The 20,706-nt window shown below is 37.9% G+C and overlaps 1 protein-coding gene across 1 annotated transcript in view; it reads right to left on the bottom strand.

Moving 5' to 3' along the window:
* LOC126247974 (leucine-rich repeats and immunoglobulin-like domains protein 3) overlaps positions 1-14,716 on the bottom strand; it is a 67,160-nt gene extending 52,444 nt beyond the window's left edge. The window contains exons 1-4 of the mRNA XM_049948540.1: positions 14,290-14,716; positions 11,931-12,002; positions 4,572-4,709; positions 279-422 (exon numbers count right to left, since the gene is read on the bottom strand). Of these exons, the coding sequence (XP_049804497.1) occupies positions 279-422; positions 4,572-4,709; positions 11,931-12,002; positions 14,290-14,465 (530 nt within the window). The 5' untranslated portion in view covers positions 14,466-14,716. The remainder of the gene's footprint in view (positions 1-278; positions 423-4,571; positions 4,710-11,930; positions 12,003-14,289) is intronic.
* Between the last annotated feature and the right edge of the window lie 5,990 nt (positions 14,717-20,706).

Raw genomic sequence — 20,706 nt, 5'->3', positions numbered from 1 at the left:
TTGAAATTATATGAATCAGTATGCTGCCTTGAAAGAAATGTCTAATTGTTAGTATTATCTGAACAAAGTGCTCTAAAGCACACATCTATTAATCAGGTTGTTGAAGAAATGATTAACTTAGTCTTAATAAAAGTTAATAGGTTTAGATGATTCACTCTGTACAGCAACAATAAATCAAATTATTCGAGTTGTGTAGTTTTCAGTTTGCAGATGAGCAAAAACACATATAATTTCTACCTCATAATAAACAAATGAAATTTTAATTAACATACACTTACAATACTTTTAAGTTGACCAAGTTTTTGAATAGCTCCTTAACTGATCCTGTCAAATGGTTCCTGTTGATCTTCAATTCGTGCAAGGCTGAGAGCTTCTCAAATGTCCCTTCCTCAATATCAGATATTTTGTTGCTACTAAGATTTCTGAAAAGTGAAACATTATCATTATCTCCTTATGCTCTGGTGTACACACACACACACACACACACACACACACACACACACACACACACACACACACAACCAGAAAAAACTACCAAAAGCATTTTGTTATCCAGGTAATTCACTCACAAGCAATGTTTAGTGAAGTTTGTGCAAAACAGGAAAATAAAAATTTAAGTTAGAAGCAACAAATTATTTTGCAGAGTACAAGAGAGAGATAAGACAGAACAAAAGGAGGAATGTAGGTTCAAAAGTTTTCACTGACTTTTTTTTCTTATTTTTCTATGACAGAAAAATCTTAGTTAAATTAAATATTACATTAATTATTTTCAAAATGAAAATTAACACCTTTCCTCATTAAAGTCCTGATACTCTTGAATACAAATTATGGGTCAACTCAAGCATCTGATACCACTCACCTGCTTCAACCCATGACATAACTGTGTTCTGATGTGTGATGTCATGGTGGTGCAACATATTTGAAATGTAACAGGTCTGCAAAGGGCATATAGGAGTGTGAGATGGTGCACTCTAGTGGGGATGTCTATATTTCTAAATTGTTTGAGAGAGTTTGTGAAATTTGATTTATTGAGAGCTGTCTGTGATAATATTATTGGAAGTATTTCTGGCAGTTTGTTAGTGAGTTATTTTGATATTGGCAGTTATGGGCAATAGATTCGATTTTGGGTTTGGAATTATTAGTGTGGTGTGTTGTTTATGGTTGTGGATTTAATAGTATGTTTCATCTTTTGTTAGTTGTGGGTGTGACACTGAACTTCAGGAGCAGGTTGCTGCATATCACAATGAGGGACAACATGTTGAGTATGATAACATTTCTACTGTTATTTGATTTAATTACTAATTATGTGAAGTGTTATGTTTCTAGAGGAGGTATGACAATGACCAAAGTTGCTGCACCTCCGACCAGGGACCAGTATATGTATGTTTGAAATTGGTATTAATGCATGTTCCTTTTTAATTTTTTGGGTTGTTTGATAGTTATTGGTAATTATTTTGGATTGAGTAATCCTCACAGACGAATTGCTCTGAAAGTAACTTGAGCACGATTTATTATATTTGCGATACACTTCTAGCCAACATAGGTGTGTAATGCAATTTTTTTATTGGTATCGGTCTCTCAACGTGAGCTACAGGGGCAGAACTTAGGCTGTCGATACCCCTTTCTGTTAGTTTTCACGATTTTTTTGCCATTTATTGTTTCTGTTGTTGTGATGTTTTGTACACTGTACTATTAATGCGATTTTGCAGTTGTTTTCCCTCGGTTGTCCCAATAGTTTCAATATTTGTTATTAAAAATTTGGATAATTCTATACTTTGTGATTAAATTGTGGTGCCATGGAAACTTTTAGGAGCATCGGTCACTATTTTGAAATCATATATGTGTTGCAGGTTGGGGCCTGGATGACGGGTGGTATTGTATGCACTGGTTTACCCCAAAGTACTTACCAGTTTTCCCATGAATAATATTTAACGTCATTAATTTTTCTGACAGCTAGCTAGATATAAAAAGTCTCATTTGTATTGTAGATGCAACATTTGTACACCAAGTGTAAACCGCTTGGAACGAAGCAGGAGCCAAAGTGACACAGTAAAGAGCAGCAATGGGGTTGGTACTGTTATACAGGTCTTAATCTATTGTCAAGTTGAGTAAAACTCAATACTTTAAGCTACTGTGAAGACAGGACAAACTGCTGTTGCTTCTTGCAAAGGACAAACCATGAGAATGAATAAAAACATTGAGAAAATGATCAATTCACACCCACAGACTGTAGTAACAAAAAATTTTCTGAAAACGAAAATCCAATGTAACATCTTATAGACAATTTTAGTACAGGTATCATGTTTTTACTTCCATACAGATGCTTCAAAAGTGTGATCTAAAGGCAAATTCAATCTTTTACTAATGTCTAAAAATCTAATATGTACTTTCAATTTCCCATCTATAAATACTGTTGTCAACACAATAACACCTAGAAGCTACAAAATTTACAAATAAATTTGATGCAGAATGTGTTGTTACTGGCTGGTTGATAAGCAATAACACCATTTGGTAATTAATCAGCTATATGCTTTGCTCTGAGATCTGTCTTAGTATTTGGAGAAATTTCGCTGATCATCACATACTTATTTTTCATAACACTGCAAAGATGAAGGGAAGACAATTTGCTGCAGTGAGATGCCTCTACAAAATAAATGAGAGCAAACATTCCTGAGAAGGCTAAAATATTATGTCTTTCAGGTGTTTGCTGTGAATTAACGACTAAAACTATCTAGTCTGTCATCCAGTCAACAATGTGAGTGACAGTTATCCTACTGCACATATTTATTTCTCCCTTCCATCCTCACAGACGAATTGCACTGAAAGTAACTTGAGCATGATTTATTATATTTGCGATACACTTCTAGCAAACATAATACAAATGAAATTCTTACAATAAATTAACTTGCCTCTCTAAAAAGTATAATACGCTAAATTCTATTCTAGTACTAGTTACAAATTTATGTCTTCTTACTCGTGAGCAGCACTATCTCAGTTAAGTATAATTTTTGCATACAATCTCACTACATTTGACCTGTATCATGAACAGTTGACTATACCTATTATCTTACTCAGTGGACAATTTTTTTAGAGTATTTCTGAATATGAAAGCAACAAAATCACACCCTGTGCCCTTTATTTTAAATACAGAGAGTGTGGGAAAGCTTGTCCACTTTTATAAGATGCACGATACACTTGTGTGCCTTAATTTTGGCAAAATAATAAATCCAAGCGAGGACCTCAATAATTTTCCTGAAGGATTTTGCCTCATTTCAAAATTAAATAAATAAATCGAAAAGTGAACATGTGATGTGTCTCAGTTATTTCACCAGATTTATCGGGCTGGTATTCCTGTTAAATACACTGATAGGTACACTATTTCCATTCCAAGGAAAGTATTTTTTCTTCTTCTAAATAATAAGTTTGGGGTTAATACTTTGATGAATCATAACAGACAAAGTAGATGAGGAAATCAGCCACAGCCATGAAAGGAAAAATTTCACAGTTTACAATCAGTAATGCAGATAAGGATTTTCGGATGTAGATTTGGCTACTGCTCCTGCTACCCACAGCAAATCGCAAATAAATTCAACTTGCAACTATTTTCCATAATCTGACTGTTGCCATAAGATTATTCTAAACACAGATTTGGAAGTGTGTACAAATCTAAATACGCTAATCAAACCTTTTTTACATAATGAATGACAACACACAATTATACAAATATAGTGTAAATAAAATTATTTTAAACAAATAAACTGCATTTTGTGAATGTTACTTGCTCAAATTCGCAGATGAGGTACCATTTGGATATTTTCACTCAGCAGATGATAAAAAATTTCATCATTATCAAAGTATATCCTTTTTGATTTTTTGGTAGGTGGAAGAGCCCTACAGAGCAACTTCTTACCTCTGACTTGAGTTCTTCCAACTGGATCTCTCAACATTACATGTAAACTGTTCAACATTCACTTTTAGTTTAGAGTAGTGTGGTGTATCCATTTAATTCATTATCAGGCACTGCTGACAGTCCATTTAATTGCCTCTTGCTGCAGTAAATAAAAAAGCACTTTACCTGTGTTGATGACCCTCTCCTAATTGTCAAAGCCTTAAACAAGACCCACCTGATGTGATAACATTGTAGCATCACATGATAATCATAAAAAACAAGTAGTTTTAATCAAGTGCAATGTCTGATGAAGTTAAACTAAGAAAATAATCTCACATAATTTATTCTTGAGACATAACAACGGGGGCAGAGGGGGAGGAGGTAGGGCAGTAACCAGTTCTGCAGTCATACCAATAAAAGAAGAAGATGATATGGTGGTCTGGGTGCATGACAACAAGGCCTTCAGCACCTGTACGAGTGTTGATAAAATAGAATTAATGGAATTATAAAACTTCAGCTACAACTAACAATAATGAAAACTCACGCGCATGCCCCCCCCCCCCCCCCCCACACACACACACACACACACACAGAGAGAGAGAGAGAGAGAGAGAGAGAGAGAGAGAGAGAGAGAGAGATTCTAGAATTTTGACTAAATACAAGTATATATTTCAATACTTACATAATTTCAATTGATGAGTTGTCCGGAAAGCTTTCCAATGTAACTTCTCTTATATTATTATAACTTACATCCAATGACTTAAGGGTGGGAAGATTGTGAAGTGCATTTGCATCAATTTTTCTAATTTGATTGTGAGCCCTGTGAACAGTCACAAATCTGGGTTAAGTACATAACAGCGTAAGGAGAAATTTGCAAGCCACATAACCCTCAATCAAAAACTGCATCTGTTGAACAGATAGACGAAAATATACCCCTCAATGTTCATATGTTAATGACTAATGAAGTTTTTTGCCACTCTTGCCTCTGAATAGCAACAGATCCATCTAAAAACATATATGGCAGCAGAACACACACACAAAAGACATTTGTAATTGGCAAGCTTTCGGAGCCAATGCCGGCTCCTTCAAGTAGAAGGGTTGAAGGGAGAGGGGTGAAGGAAAAGGGGCAGATTTTTGGGAAAAGTCACCCTATGGTAGCTTAAAGGTAACACATACACTTGATAAATTGCAATGAAAATTCACAAGACAGAATTGATGACCAGTTTTTACCTTCATGAGGTGACTTTCTGGTACTGCCAATAGACAAATGTAAAAGCACATACACTATCCTTGCTTTTAAAACTAGTAGTTCATTCCTCAAGGAAGAAAGAGGGACAGGTCAGGGAAGATTGAAAAGGAAGGGCAGGTCACTTGGACCCCAACTTCATAGGGCTCACAACATATGATGCCTAGCATGGATTAGGAAATGTACTGTCAGCCTTTCCCTCTCCCTTCGCCAAAGAATGAACTATTAGTTGAGAAATCTAGGATATTGTGTCTCATAGTTTGAGAAACAAAAATCAGAAAGACTCTGTAACAAAACAGAGAGAATACTGGTAACTCTTAATGTTACGCTAGTATTAGACATCTCTAATGACATTTTTTCCTACTATTTTGAATTTGTTGCCTCTTTTTTCCAATACATGTTTCATCTCCAATTGTTTCACTGCACTTTCCCAGCCAGTTATAAGTAGTCCTATAGTTTAATGTTGACTCTTAATCACAGTGCAATTTGGTAGTTTTTTCACACATACAAATTGTTGTAAAATGTGAAAGGAGTAACTGGTTTTAACATTAGTAATTTATTTGCCTAAGTATCATTTTATAATGATATAGGATTTAGCAACTTAATACAAGGAAAACGTAAGTAATATACACAGACATATAAATATACACACGTGTTTAATGGGGTCAGGGCAAAACAGGTGACAAAAAAATCTTAGGACTAACTTAAACCACAAACAGATGTGTCCTATGCCTGAAAATTCACGACTCATACGTAGTAACAGCCAGCAACAGGTAGCAGGCCTTACTCCTGGAGCAAAAGTTTTGACCATCTTGCAACATTCATACTTTCAGTTTGTTTTAGTATGAGGGATGATGCTGTATTTTCAATTCTTTTATGATACTAACAATGACTAGCCAAGACTCATTATGAACCTATGACATGTTCTGTAACAGTTTACCTAATTCCACAACACATTTCAGAGGTTTAAACTACCACAATTACTGTGTCAAATGTGAAGGTGTATGTGATATAATACGAGAGAAAAAGAAGGAGCAAATAATAATTGGAGACTGTGTCAAGGGTTCCCCAAAGGCATGACATGGCACATATATGTCATATCAGTCTACACAACTCCACCTGATGATAGAGGTCTAAAATTATGAAACGTAACATACAAATAAATTGTGACTACTAGTAGTAAACTTGTTGTATCATTTGATATCAATTATAGTCACAGTAAAGCTGAACCAATAATGTTTGTATTATAAGTTCAACATATTTTATCTGTTACTATTCATGAAAACATACCTAAACAGTTTTGGGGTACAGCACACGCTGGCTTTGACAGTAGTGATGGAGTTTACTAGTGGGAAGATAACATAGAATACAGACTTTTAAGGTTTAACATTCAGTCAGCACTGAATGAATTGGATAAATATGTCCACTTGTATTCGACAATCTTTCAGAGTATATTAGGCGTAGTCCATATCTATTCGGGCAGGCTACGAAAAAATCTTACCTTCATAGTCTCGGATGTTAAAATGAAGGACTAAGTAAAGGAACATGTATTTTTTTGTTTCATTCAAAAAAATTTCTGCTCCGAGATACAGCCTTCCAAAGACGACACTGCACATACCATTTTGAAGATGCGAATTTTGGAAAAAAATTTCAAATGTTGTATCTTTGGAACAGTTCTAGATATTTTGTTGTTTTTTTTTTATTTATTAGAAAAATAATTGCTTCATGATTACAAAGAAATCGTCCACTTGGACTTATCTGTCAAAGTCCTTTTACAAGGTGTACAACTTAGTTTCCACCGTTCCCCCCCCCCCCCCCCCATCATTTGAGGCTTTAATGAAACAAATTGGTTACCCATGTATCATTCAAAGTATTTTCTATCGCTGGCCACTACTTCCTCCCATCTTTTGGACAGTGTATGAATCCTGCGTCGAAAAAACTGTTCATCTTTTGAAGCGATCCACGAATCGGTCCAATTTGTGACTTCTTCATGAGATCTGAAGTGTTGGTCAGCCAGGCCATGGGCCACTGATCTCAACAGGTGATAGTCAGAGGGAGCAATGTCTGGAGAACACGACGGGTGGGCTAGGACTTCCCATTTTAACGTTTCCAAGAACGTTTTTACCTCTTTTGAAACGTGGGGTCAAGGGTTGTCGTACTGCAAAATCACTTTATCGTGCCTCTCGCTGTATTGCAGCCGTTTGTGTTTTAATTCTCTGAGCAAACACATTAATTGCATTCAATAACAAGCACCTGTGATTGTTTCACTTGGTTTTAACACCTCATAGTACACGATGCTGAGCTGGTCCCACCAAAGGCAGAGCATGATCTTGGAGTCGTGAATGTTCGGTTTGACCGTCGACGTGGAAGCATGGCCAAGATATCCCCATGATTTTTTGTGCTTAGGGTTATCGAAATGAACCCATTTTTCGTCCCTGGTCACATTACCATGCAGAAATCTCTTCCATTTTTGCCACTGAAGCAACTGTTCACAAACACACAAATGCTGTTCAACGTCTCTTGGTTTCAGCCCACACGGAACCCAAGTTCGTTCTTTCTGAATCATGCCCATTGCCTAGAGATGTTTTGAAATGGCTTGCTGTGTCACTCTCACTAATCGTGCCAATTCTTCTTGAATCTGATGCGAGCATTCACTCAGCAATGTCTCCTACTCTGCATCTTCAAAAACATTCTCTCTTCCACCTCCACCTCTATGAGGCTCGTAAACTGACATTTTCAATCAAGAACAACTTTATGAGGCAGACACAAATCTACTAATGTTTGAATGAGGTTATGTTGACCGAGGTCCAAGCTAGCTGCCTCACATCTGCGATCTGTTTCTTTCAATCGCTACTTACTGCTGTTGCCATCTATGAGCAAACGGCGGAAGCAAAGTTGTACACCTTGTACTATAGTGTTCTGAACTTAATTTTACAATTTAAGAATTTTTTTTTTTTCAAAAATGCCAGTCCATAAAATTTTGATTTTTTTTCTGTTGATTAGTACCATACAGTTCTACATTCCCTAAAAAGAGAGCTTCCACTTTTAGGTTGAACAGGTTTTATAAACAATTGAAATTTTTGCCACATGTAAAAGCTGTTTATTACCACATTGTCACATAACAGGCTCATAAAAATAAAAACCTAGCCTTATTTAACATAATTTTAGTTTTGAAAAAGATTTTTCAAGCATTTTAAATGGGTCCAAAACGTATGTGAAAGCTGCAAAGACTTTCAATTTATACAACTTCTGTGCACTTTGTTTTGTACTGAAATTAGTCAGTCAATGAACTAAAAATGTGTTCCACTGCTTCAGTATCTTCCTTTGATATACTGATGCCTTCCTGCTGTACCAATAGGAACTGGAGCACTTACAATCTTCAAAACATTGTGAACAGGAAGTGAGCATTGATGGTGATGTTGCTGTCCTTCATCCAGCAGCTGGTCCATGCGGTAGCATAAAGTTCACTACAATTTTGTTTAAATCATAGCGTGTCTATAATCTCTGCAATCCACCAGACACAGTCATATACACACGCCACAAATACCCCCCCCCTTTCTCAGGTTGTGAATCTGAATATTATCCAGCTGTTTCTGAGGTGTTGGCCGAACGAATGAAATTTCTTCTTTCTTGCCCTTTAAAGTGAGTGCAATATGAGTTTGCCCATCACTTGAGTCCAAAAATGTGTCTTCTGAATTTCTTTCACAGGAGTAGTTTGTTTGGACCATTCTCCTTTTTTCTGCACACGGAATTCTTTGATTTCCTCTTTGGACAAAAGAATGAGGGCTCTGGATGTGTAAGATTTCACGACTCTTGTAAAAGCCTCAGCATTCTCAATCACAGCTATATTTGATCTGGATAGATTACATTTTGTAGCATGGTGCTTCAGCAGGCCCCCTACACCATCACAAGGCCCCTTCTCGTAACCAGTAGCACTGTATACCCAACCAGTTGGCAAAAGTGACTCACTCAATTGAAACAGCTGGTAACGATTTTTAAAATGACTAGGAGCACGATCAGAAATAATAATAATCTTCTCTGCCCCTGTTTGCATTTGAATTTTGCGCATTGCTAGCAAAGTATGTGCTGAGTTATGTCCCGTGTGATCACTTATAACTGCAACACTTGTGGTCTTGTTTTGAAAATATGTCACTCCTGTAAAAATTGAAACTTGGTCATTACTCCAATGATCCCCTTGCACTTCTTGTGGGAGAATTACAGACCAGTTTTCAGCAAAATCACAGTGAAGCACTAAATGTAGTTCTTCAGACTGTACAAACCCTTTCACTTCTGCAATGTGTTGTTGTTGCAATTTCTTCATACGCTGGTGTGTTACTGCTTTCACTGACCATTCACCAAGTTCATCAATGGAACTGTCAAAAGCAACAGTTTTCTTAATTGGTTTATTTTCTTCCCATGTCATATATAAAATTTCTGCAGAGTTATCTGCTACGTCTTCCAGGCCAAGTGTCTGTAAAGACAGTCCTCCCTTTCCAGGGCAGTTACCACATTCTTGACACAAACAAGTCTCTTGCTTTACGACACAGACTACTAATGACTTCACACGCTCAACCAAGTTGTCTTATGTCACCCAGTAAGTTCTTCAAAGTTACCACACAAAGTTCAAAATTCGCGCAGTACACACATAAACAGCCATCTCTAGGTGGATGTGGAACTACCCATTTACGTCGAAGCGCATAAAATTTTGATCTTCCAATTTGTGACGTTGTATAGTTGCTCTCATAAACTGCAAAAGTTTCTTTAACACTGCGAGTAATGTACCTCTTCACTTTCACAACTTTTTGACCTTCAACTGTTACAGTTATAGTGTCTCTTTTGTTAGCACTCTGCGAGAACAATCTCATTTATCTTCCAAATAAAATAACTGCACTATTTGAACTCAAGCTGCTTCTACAGGATGACCATAATAGGGATCTGGTCTTCCAAAGACTCCTTTTACAGACGTCACATTTCTTGATTTGTCTACCATGTACTTTGATATTGATGGAACGTGGCATAATAGTTAAAACTTGCACCTTTTCACTGTAGGATGCACAATATTCAATAGCTGAATTGATATTTGTGAAAAATTCCTGGCAAGATGTCCAAGAGTGCTTCGGTACATTTTCTTCTGAAGACTGAATTCATACTTTGAAGAGTGTGGTCAGTTTTGCTGTAGTGTAATCAACCATAGCTTTAGTAATTTTTCTGTGCTTTCTTGATGCACAGAGCTTATGACTCAACTTCACTGACCACAGTTTCTTAACACAACTAACACCTACCTCTGTAGTTGACTGATTCAGGGTGTTTAATTCTTACTCTATTGATGCAAAATCTACATCATCTGTACGGCAGGAGGCTTCACCTTGCTTAGATACTATCATTGTTGTTATTCTGCCAAAACATTTAGAACATAAAAAGTCATCACTGGAAACATCTTCACTTTGAAACACAGTCTTCAAATGAGAACACTTATTACCAACTTAAACAACATCTATTTTTGTTTGTCTTCTATATCACTCTTTTATGAATATGCAAATACCTCACGAAAACACAGAACTCACTGGATGGTCTCAGATTTCTTAGAAGCCTCTTCAGTAAACAAATTAGCACTGAACAACTACAATACAGAAACCTGCAATGAACAACCACGACAAAGAAACTGACAAGAAACTACAACAAAGTGTAAGAAATATCTGCACCAATGAAAGTGAAAAGAAATAACTGCAACAAAGAAAGTGATAAGAAATTAAAAAAATAAAAAGATATTTTCTAAAATAAAACCTGTCCAACTTAAAAGTGGAAGCTCTCCTTTACAGAGAATATAGAACTACATGGTACTAAGCAACAGGAAAACCCTAACTTTTCTGGATTGGCATTTTTGAAGAAAAAAAATCTGTAAATTATAAAAAAAATTCAAAACTCGGCAGTAAAAGAACTTGAACAGATTTTTCTAAATGGAGGACACCATTGTAATCACAAAGCAGTTATCTTTCAAATAAAGAAAACTCTAACAAAATATCTAGAACTGTCACAGAGATACAGCATTTTAACATTTTTTTCCAAAATTCACATCTTCAAAATGGTGTTCACAGTGTCATCTTTGGAGGCCTTTATCTTGGGGCTGGAATTTTTTCGGAGGGGGGGGGGGGGGAATGTGTGTTTCTTACTTACTCCTGAATTTTAACATATGTTAAATTCATTAACATCTGAGACTATGAAGGTAACCCCCCAGCCTGAAGTGATACGGATTATGCCATTAAATGTACTGTGGACAGTGTGGCATAGTTTAATATGTTCATCCAACCAAAAAGATCACAATTACTGTACTGTACTAACGGTTTCAGTTGTCATGACAACTGAAAAGAGTAATGTAGTGCAATAACTGTCATTCTGTCAGTTAAATATAGGGAAACCATGTCTAAAAGACTTTCAGTTCAGTAACTCCTATTCTCAATGAGCATCTCTTCAGAAACACTTAAAAACTGCTTGTAATGTAAATAAATATTGGAATTTTTTTCACAATACAAGCTCTCTAAATGTTATTTCATGCTGAACTCAAGGATAAAATGTACACTCTCAATATCTTTCCACATCCCAAAAGCACCCTGGGAATAATTTATGTGATGTAATGTAATATTCACAACACTTACTTTTTAGTAAGTTCTGTCACAACAATTTATTCAGCACACTGTTACATTTCACTAAATGCATTATGAGCAACTTGTATCTACCTACTCTTGAGAAAAGCAAAGCTACTTCAAACAATGCACTTGCTAAAATAATTGTACTTACAGGCTCAGAGTTGTGAGATTCAACTGAGCATCCACAGCTGGTATTTCAGTTAAGTAGTTTTTATTCAAATTCCTGCAAAAAATTGATTTTTATTAAAAGCAGCACATACAAAGTTGTTGTTATAAACAGATTCACCACTGGTGCCACTAGTGGCACATTGCTGTCAAAATACTGGTGTTTTATGAGATGATTCCACATTATTGTCCTCCCACTATCCCTGGAGCTGAGTATTGTTAGATATGGTAGCCTACCTTATAAGATCCACTTTGGATTTCAATAATACTGTCATCTCCCCCTTCCTTTAACATTGCTTGTAACAAGCATAACAAACCTGTCACGCAAATGTAAAGGTTTCAATTAAGTATAGCCATTACCAGCACACATAAAAAAATCTAAGTGCCTGTAAGAGAACAGAAGGACTCATTACAGCAGTAGCAGCTGGTTCAGCAAGTGGCAGATCATATTCTTAGAGACAATATACTACCAGAATGTTATAGCTTTGGCCATGTTCTGATCTGCATTTATCAAATCCCCATTAATGAGAAAAGTTACATTCTGACAAATTCTTTTAAATCATTAACCTACAATGGCATACTTGTATTTTTTGTTTGTCTGTATCTGGTACCTTTGATTTAGCAATACAATTGTCTCTCCTTTCAACATGTTAACATTCTATTCAAAATTACAAACAGATTCACTGAATCCATATACTTAGGCTATGAAATATGTCACTACTAAAAATTGAACTTCAGAGGCCAGAACTGCCAAAAGGCAAAATAAATAAAAAGGATGCAAAATTAAGTGGTACACAGCTACAACACTAGAAGAAGGGATGATGATCACTATTCTGGGTTAAATCTGACTTTGGTACAGAAAGGGGTGAATTATGCTGCCAGAGATATCTTTGGACATCTGCAAAATATCATTAAAAGTCTGACAGATACCCAAACAACAATTCAAAAAAATTAAAAGAATTTCTGAATGACAACTCCTTCTACTCAATAGATGAATTTTTAGATACGAAGTAGAAAATGTAAAACATAAATAAATAAATAAGTAAAAATTATACTGTGTTATGAAAACTTATGTTAAACTGACATGTTCCATATCATTACGAAATGTTGTATTCATAACCTATGGAACAAGTATTAATGTAATGAACACACAGTAAGATTTTTAAGTCCAGTTGAACCTACTGAAACCAGGCATCAGCATTGACTATTGATGTAATGAGGTGGCGTGACATGCAAAATGCAAACAACCAGAGGTAGATCAGAACACCGACAATATTTGTTTTACTTCTATACAATTTTCGACATGTAGAGTGTGAAGAAAACGTGATATGCGGTGTGGCCAAAGGTCTAGTTTAGAATGGAACAGGTCAACATGGATGTGAACTGGTGAAGCCAATGAATGTGACCTCACGATTATAACCATAATAATGTTACATGGCACGTAGTCTATGTGTATTAGATTTTGGTAAGTATTTCATGTCCATCATTTTACTGTTATCGGTCAAAGGAAATGGATGGTATCAGTAGGTTCAATACTTACACGGATTTTGTTCAAAATCTCACTTTGAGGAACTTTGTGAATACTAACCTACATTCTTGAATAGGCCCGACTGTGCTTGCTGACAATAACACACAGCCTTCACTGATATTTATTAAGTTTTACAGGAATGTTCACCAAATTTCTTGTTCCCAATGTAGACAGATCAGTTGTACATAAACTTTAATTCACTTATTATGATAACAATGTTACAATTTAAACATAATGAATAGGAAGTTTTAGGCTAATAGGTGTTGTGGCTGAAAAATGTGTCATCTGATACGTCATACATATAAACATTTTAGTTGAGATGTTCTCACTGCATCAAGTCAAACGTGAAGTTTATAAATTTTAAACTGTTTTTTCCTTTACAAAAATGGGTGTGGTGCAACATAACCTCAAACAAAAATATTTGGTAATGGAAAGATACATATATCTGACAATCATTATGTCACTTAAAGGCAAAGGTGTGTCTAACCTTCCTGACCCCCACAATGATTTCATTATCCACATGAAAGACTGAAATTTGCTATTGAAATATACATGGCTCCAGCCAGATAAGTGAAACATTTACAACTTGAGAACTTCACCCCAATTTTAACATACATCATATTTAAGCATACCGATCATATGGAAGAACGTGACCACTTCACCACAAAATAACTAATTTTTTTTTTTTTTTCGCATATACAACTTTCCACTTCAACAAGTGACCTGCCATTTGATGGAGTAACTTAGGTATTCTGAATTCATTACAGTTACTCAACATCTATCAGTTAGTGTCATAAAATATTAATATATTACTCACAGTTCTTCTGTCCAGGTTGGCAAATCGGCTGGTATGTGTTGCAACTTTTTCCTACTACAGTCAATAAACCGACCCAAGCAGGAACATGAAGATGAACAAGGATCATTATTAGAAGCTTCCAACTGTATCACAGTGAACATAATATGGCAAGTAAACAATAGTATTAAGTTTGCCATATTTTACAATACTCATTCCACTGAGGGAACACAATAACAACTCAGGTGTTCGCCACCATTTTCACTCAATTCCTACATTGCAAATATACAATCGCCGAACGAAAAACAATGCCACAAAAACAGGTACTTTATCTCTGAGTATGTCCATTACGAATCAATACTTTATAGCATAAAATGAAAGTTAAACCTCCAGATCACGGTATATACATAATCAAACATAACACCACCACATACATCAAGTACCATCACCAATGATATACATCCAATCACAGATGTTATGCATTACAATGAAAAGTAAAGCCAGAGATGTTACAACATAATACTTACTGGACTACAAACGCTGACTCAATTAAGCCTGGTTTCCACATGCAACAAAAGTGACGCCACTTGGCCTTCACTCTCTGAGCTCACCGAACCTGCGTGAGGAAACACCCAAAATCCTGTGGCGGCACTGGAGTAATGCCACTTTTAGCCATGTCACAAAAGTTAAAGTCACTCTAACTCTATGACGACACTTTCCTTCCCCCGCCAACGATTATCGTCACAAGAAAAAAAAAAAAAAAAGCAGCCACCATTTTGATAGCAAGGCTTCCGAAGCTATTGTATCTGGCATTTTTCTGGTATTTGTACCTGCATTTTACGAAATTTTGCAGTTTCAATCACACACAGCGTTAAAGATCTCTATCTAGCTAACTCTCCAAAATGCGTAGTTTTAACTACGCTTTGTTGTGGTACAGTGGCAGGAAGTGCGACTTTAGTACGTACGTACAATCTTCATGAGCCCATCATGATTAAGTTCCATATTTTTAACACATAATGTTCGGAAAAGCTTTATGTAAGTAAGTAAGTATTATATAATTATTAGTGGAAGTTTGCTTGTTGTTGCATAGTCGCTTACTTATTTCTTCAAGTGGTGCAATTTAATGCAGTGTTGCCAGTATATTCACATTCTATTATATTAACACTTGCCCAGTGGATCTGAGAAACGAAATAACAAGGTTTCAGATTGAATGCAAGTTTAATGAAGGAAATAAATTATATTACGGCGTCTTTTAGCGCTCTTGTACGAAACGGAACTCCAAAATTCAGTATATTATTAATATTTCGTCCTTTTTACGTGATGAGTGGAGCAAGAGTGAAAATATAAGCTTTCAAATGAATCTTCATAGCATTGTAAATAGCGTCCAACACATCGCACAAGAACATTGAAATTGTAATTTTGAGGACGTGGTATAAATATTACAGAGGTGACGGGTAATCACCAGATGTCAAATATCAAAATTTCATTTATAGTGTTACTGCAGCAAGTACTGACTCCGAAATGAGAGCACCTGATTTTGTAGTAGAGTTCTATATGGATATCAAAAGTTACTCGAAATTTACTTTTCTTATCTGAAAGTTGCACAAGAATGGATTTTCGTGTATGAGTGCTACTTTGTTTGTAAGTAGATCTGAGGCCTCTGTGTTACTGCCGCACAAAATCCACTTTCAATTCCAACAGTTATGCTATCTCTCCTTCTTATTGGATTCTAGGCTCAATTCTAATGCAATTACCTAAATGACAACAAAAATGTCTGTTCATATAATCTCAGCTGATGCCACTTTGAATGTTGTGCAATTAGAATTTCGACAGGAGTGTGTGGAAACAGCAGTACATGGCGTCACTGCCATATCAGCTGTTGTGTAAATTGCTGCGGTGCCATCTTAGTTGCATGTGGAAAACTGGATTAAGGAGATGGTGGTTCTATTGGAGATGGTACAGGTAGTGGAAAGAAATATGAAAACACCAAAAACACATCACATTATCATGCCTCATATGACATAGGAATCCGGTTGTCATTGAAAATAGCTTCAGGTCGTCTTGGATTGAATAAATTGTAAGATAGCAAGAACTATGCCCCTTACATGAAGTCATTAAAGATCACATAACTCACGTTGAGCGAACAGTAGGGCTGAACAAAAATGACTGACAAGGCACAATGCATCTTGTAGAGGGTGTAGTATGGACGTATTGGAATAATTAATGTTGGGTGATGGTTTTAAAGTAATTCACACGACATGAAAACTTTGTGGAAACGCGTCCATTTACTGGGGGCTAGTTTACCCCAGGGAAGTACTCAGAATTGACCCTGGCCGCTGGGGGAGCGGCTAAGGGAAGCGACAATAGGCAGCTCTGAGAAAGCGGTAACGGGGCGCGGCCTCCAGCCACCTTAAGATGAGTGACAGTGAGTGGGTGGTTGACCCCGACTCCATGCTGGTGTACTGGGAAACAGACGGAGAACTTGTACGCCTGTTGATAAATGTCCGTCGTCCCGTTTTCTGTGAAACATGTGAGAAGCCGCGCAAAGCTACGGTGGACTGGTCAACAGAGGTCAAAATATGCGTGTTTGTGACTATAGCAACTTCACGCTGAATTCACGGTCCACAGAGTCTGAAGTAAATCAGGTGAAGAGCGACAGAATGAAATACGCCGACATCTGATGGGAACGTAGGACCGAGGAATTTGAAGTAATCTCCTGGGAGTCAGAAGTCCGGAAAAATTGGTGTTTGTGCAGACGCTAACCTTGATGGGTGGCCTGGGAGGAGCTAAATAGAAGAAGTTGAGAGGAAGGGAAATTTTGTGGAAATTTGTTCACTTCCCAGAGCAGGCATTGGTCGGCGCTGGGAAGCGACGCATAATTAACGCGACTTGCGCTGCAATTGGCGTAAGTGAGTTTGCTGGAGGGGAAACCGAAGAGAAGAGCGGATGGGAGAAGTCCCTGTAGAGGTCTTCCGTTCCCAGCTTGCCTAGTGTGGACGTGGCGTTCTTGACTCAGCTTGCCTGAGAAAGAGTGAGCATCTCTGCAGTTTAGGACTTAGCAAAGGGAACGATTGAGCTTGGAGATAGGAAGTTTTGGTTCAGCTATGTACTGAGCAAGATACCTAGGAATGAATAGACGAGCGCAGCCTTGCAGCACCACGAGGTCGGCCGACGTCCACACAACGACGCCGCGCCTCCACACTGTATTCGCTGATATTGCGCCCGCTCCGGCCACTGATTAATTTGTTGGATCACGTCAGCAAAGTTTCCACGAGGGTTTCATGGGCCGTGTATTGTAGAATTCTTCTTGCACTTCGCATTACACCTGGGTCAGCCGATAGGAATTACTTTTGAGTATCGCGCTTTACTCCACGCAAACGCAATTTATTACCACTGCCTGATAGGAGAGTCTTGTAATGTCATGATTGAAGGTATTGAGTTAAAGTAATTTTGTGCTAATCGACTGCATCTGTTTTCAATCAAGTAGTTGTAATCCCAAGTCACTTTCTTAATAAATTTTATGTTCAACATTTACATCTGGTTTTCAATAGCGGAATATAACATCAATGTGCACCCCTTTTTAATTAAAAGTGATAAGTTCTGAATAAATTAATGTCAACACTGCCACCGCAGTTCAATCAGGAGTCACAGGGCCATATGACTCTTTTGCGTTATCCAATATTGCGGCAGTTTTGCACTCTCTGTTGATCTGTTGGCCAATCAGTTGGGGTGAACACACGCCAAAACCAGCTAAGTGACGGGTGGGGTGTTACATATGGCTGACCCATGCCAGGATAGGATACTGTGGGATTTGCTAGGAAGTAGTCTTGAAATAGGAAATTTTTCCACGTGATCCATTGCTTAGCCATTTTAATTGAAAACGGGTAGCATTAGTTAAAATTAGTTACATTGTCTTCTTCATGTGTTGTCCTTTCAAATTAACATTTATAGGTGCTTGTTACTTGTATTTGTGATTTGTTGGAGTACTTATGATGTGCAGTGCCGTAATCAGCCGATGCTGAGCACACAGAACACAATCATTGGTACAAGCCTTTTTTGGGGGAATGCTTCATGAACTGTTTGTCGGGTCACTGCTCACGCCCAGTGTATCAATTTGTGTCCTGATATATGTTTTGCGTTATCTAATTATTGAGAGTAAGGGGTACCTGGGATTTCAGTTTTCATGTAACATAAAAGTGCAAAAGATAACGAGGGGAAAAGCCAAGACAGCGGCAGAATATAATCAGACTGTTACTCGGGAGAACATGGGTGATAGTAGGGAAAGCTCTACCGATAAGCGTGACGAACGCGAGTTGCAACTTCCTGAAGCTGCGTCTCACGACTGGTTTAGTCCGCTGAATAGCAAGGACGTTGATTCAGGCAGTGATACTGAGGGCTTGGGGGACGCAGGGAGTAGAGGATTAATCCATACGTATAGAAGAACCAGCCTAAGAAGCCAGAGTGTGTTGGAACAAAACGGTGTCCGACCATTATCCAACGATTCAATCACAAGCGATCCGACAGGGGCGCGGAGACGGTACTTGCCTAGATATCGAAGGGTTCCTCAGAACAGAGGAGAAGAGTCGCATTTTCAACCACAAAAGAACGAGGATCAAAATGCGGCTACTCTCAAAAACATTACGGACCTGTTGCAACAGATGCAAACGGTGAACTTAGAGCAGAGCGCCAACCTTAATGCCGAAATTAAAAAGGCGAATTCGGAACTGAACTATAGGCTCACAGATGTTCATAGGGAAGTAAAAGAGGAGGTAAAGAATCTCGGCATCAAAATAGAGAAAGAGATTGCCATCATCAAACAAATGGCAATTGAAGCCAAATTAATTTCGAAAGGTGCAAGGAAAATAGCGAGGGGAACTCGGGACTCCACGCAAAGCACGGCAAAAGTAGGAAAGGTCATATTATCAAGGCTACAAAGCCGGATAAAACGTGCCTAAGAAAAGCAACAAGAGCAACCGGACATAGGGCCTAACGAGATGTTGAAAGAGGAGGTGGCGATATTAAAAGAAATTTAGAGGACGAGGTAAAACGTCTCATTACAGAGACATTAGGAAAGGAGAAGGGTGTAATTACTGCGTCGACTGAACCGTCACTTGCCGGAACACAGATAACCGCTTCACGGTGTGACAAAGTTGACACTATAAGCAACGGGAGCCACGCCTTGATTCACAGCTCTGAGGCAACGACCGAGGTAAACACGGACAGCGCGCAGCAGTCCAGTGAGCACAATTGCTGTCAGCTGCTTAGATGTACCGAACTGTCGAACATATAGAGGGGGAGAGATGACGATAGCGTGTCGGAACGAATTAGTCCCCGTCCCGAAGTTCATACGAATCGTAAGAACGGGCGAAATGATAGCTGGAATGATCACCGGTTTGACTACAAGCATTTTGTATAAGTCCGAAAGTTCCATCATTTCAAGGACGAAGGTAATAGCTTGCATCCAAAAACTTTTATGGGACGATTCGAGTTATCTTTGCCCCCACACTGGCCATTGATGTACCAGCTGGATTTTGTGTGCTCCCATATGGAGGGCGCGACCGCTGAGTACATGAGAAAAGTAGCGAAGACGAGCGTCTCGTTCGAAGAATTCAAGACTGCCTTCTTGGGCAAGTATTGGTCTAAAGAAACCCAAGAAAGAATCAAACAAGAAATTATGATGTCCAGAGATATGGAAGGAGCAGGGTACTGGAGTCAGTACCTAGACAACCCATGTAGCGGTGCGGAAATCATCAGATTATGCTACGTGAAACTTCCCATTTCGTATCAACAATCACTTACCGGTCGTTGTGGTAGCGGTACTGAAGTATTTAAGGGCATTTTGCGCGAACTGGAATTCGCATTTCAAGAGGAACAGGCGCGGGAGAAACGCCGACAGCGTAAACAAAATAACAACCGTCGCAATAATGGACCCCAGTGGGATAGTAGGCCAGTACCGAACTACAACAGCCACAATCAAGATAAGAGTAATGACAACTCGAAAAGAAGGTACAAGGAAGAAGAGCGACACTCTCCGGTGCAACATAATAAAATACAAAGGACTTGGGGCGGTAACCAGCAGTCGGGAAGGAACAGGAATAATGGTTACCAAAAATAACAACCAGGAAGAGGTCGAAGTCCGCCCTCTGAAGCCTGGTCCATCCCACCTTAACGGGCAGGATTACGAATGACTAGACCAGAGCGCGGACGTAGTAAATATAGGCTTAGAATAAGGATTTTGTTAAAGTGTCTTGTTTGTTTGTGTATATACTGATCTTAGTGGTAGAATGTCTCGTTTATATGTGCCTATATTTTGTGTTTTATTATTAATAATGATATCTCGCCTCTCGATGTTGTGAAAGTGAAGCACTAGATTATTTTGTAAAAACACATGACTAAAGAATGGAATACAAGTATTTCTGGGCATACCCCTAGAAAAAGATA

Source organism: Schistocerca nitens, chromosome 3, assembly GCF_023898315.1.
Source record: "Schistocerca nitens isolate TAMUIC-IGC-003100 chromosome 3, iqSchNite1.1, whole genome shotgun sequence".
Classification (NCBI taxonomy): Eukaryota; Metazoa; Arthropoda; class Insecta; order Orthoptera; family Acrididae; genus Schistocerca; species Schistocerca nitens.
Note: the sequence above shows the minus strand (reverse complement) of the source record. Positions and strands in the feature narration are given on the sequence as shown.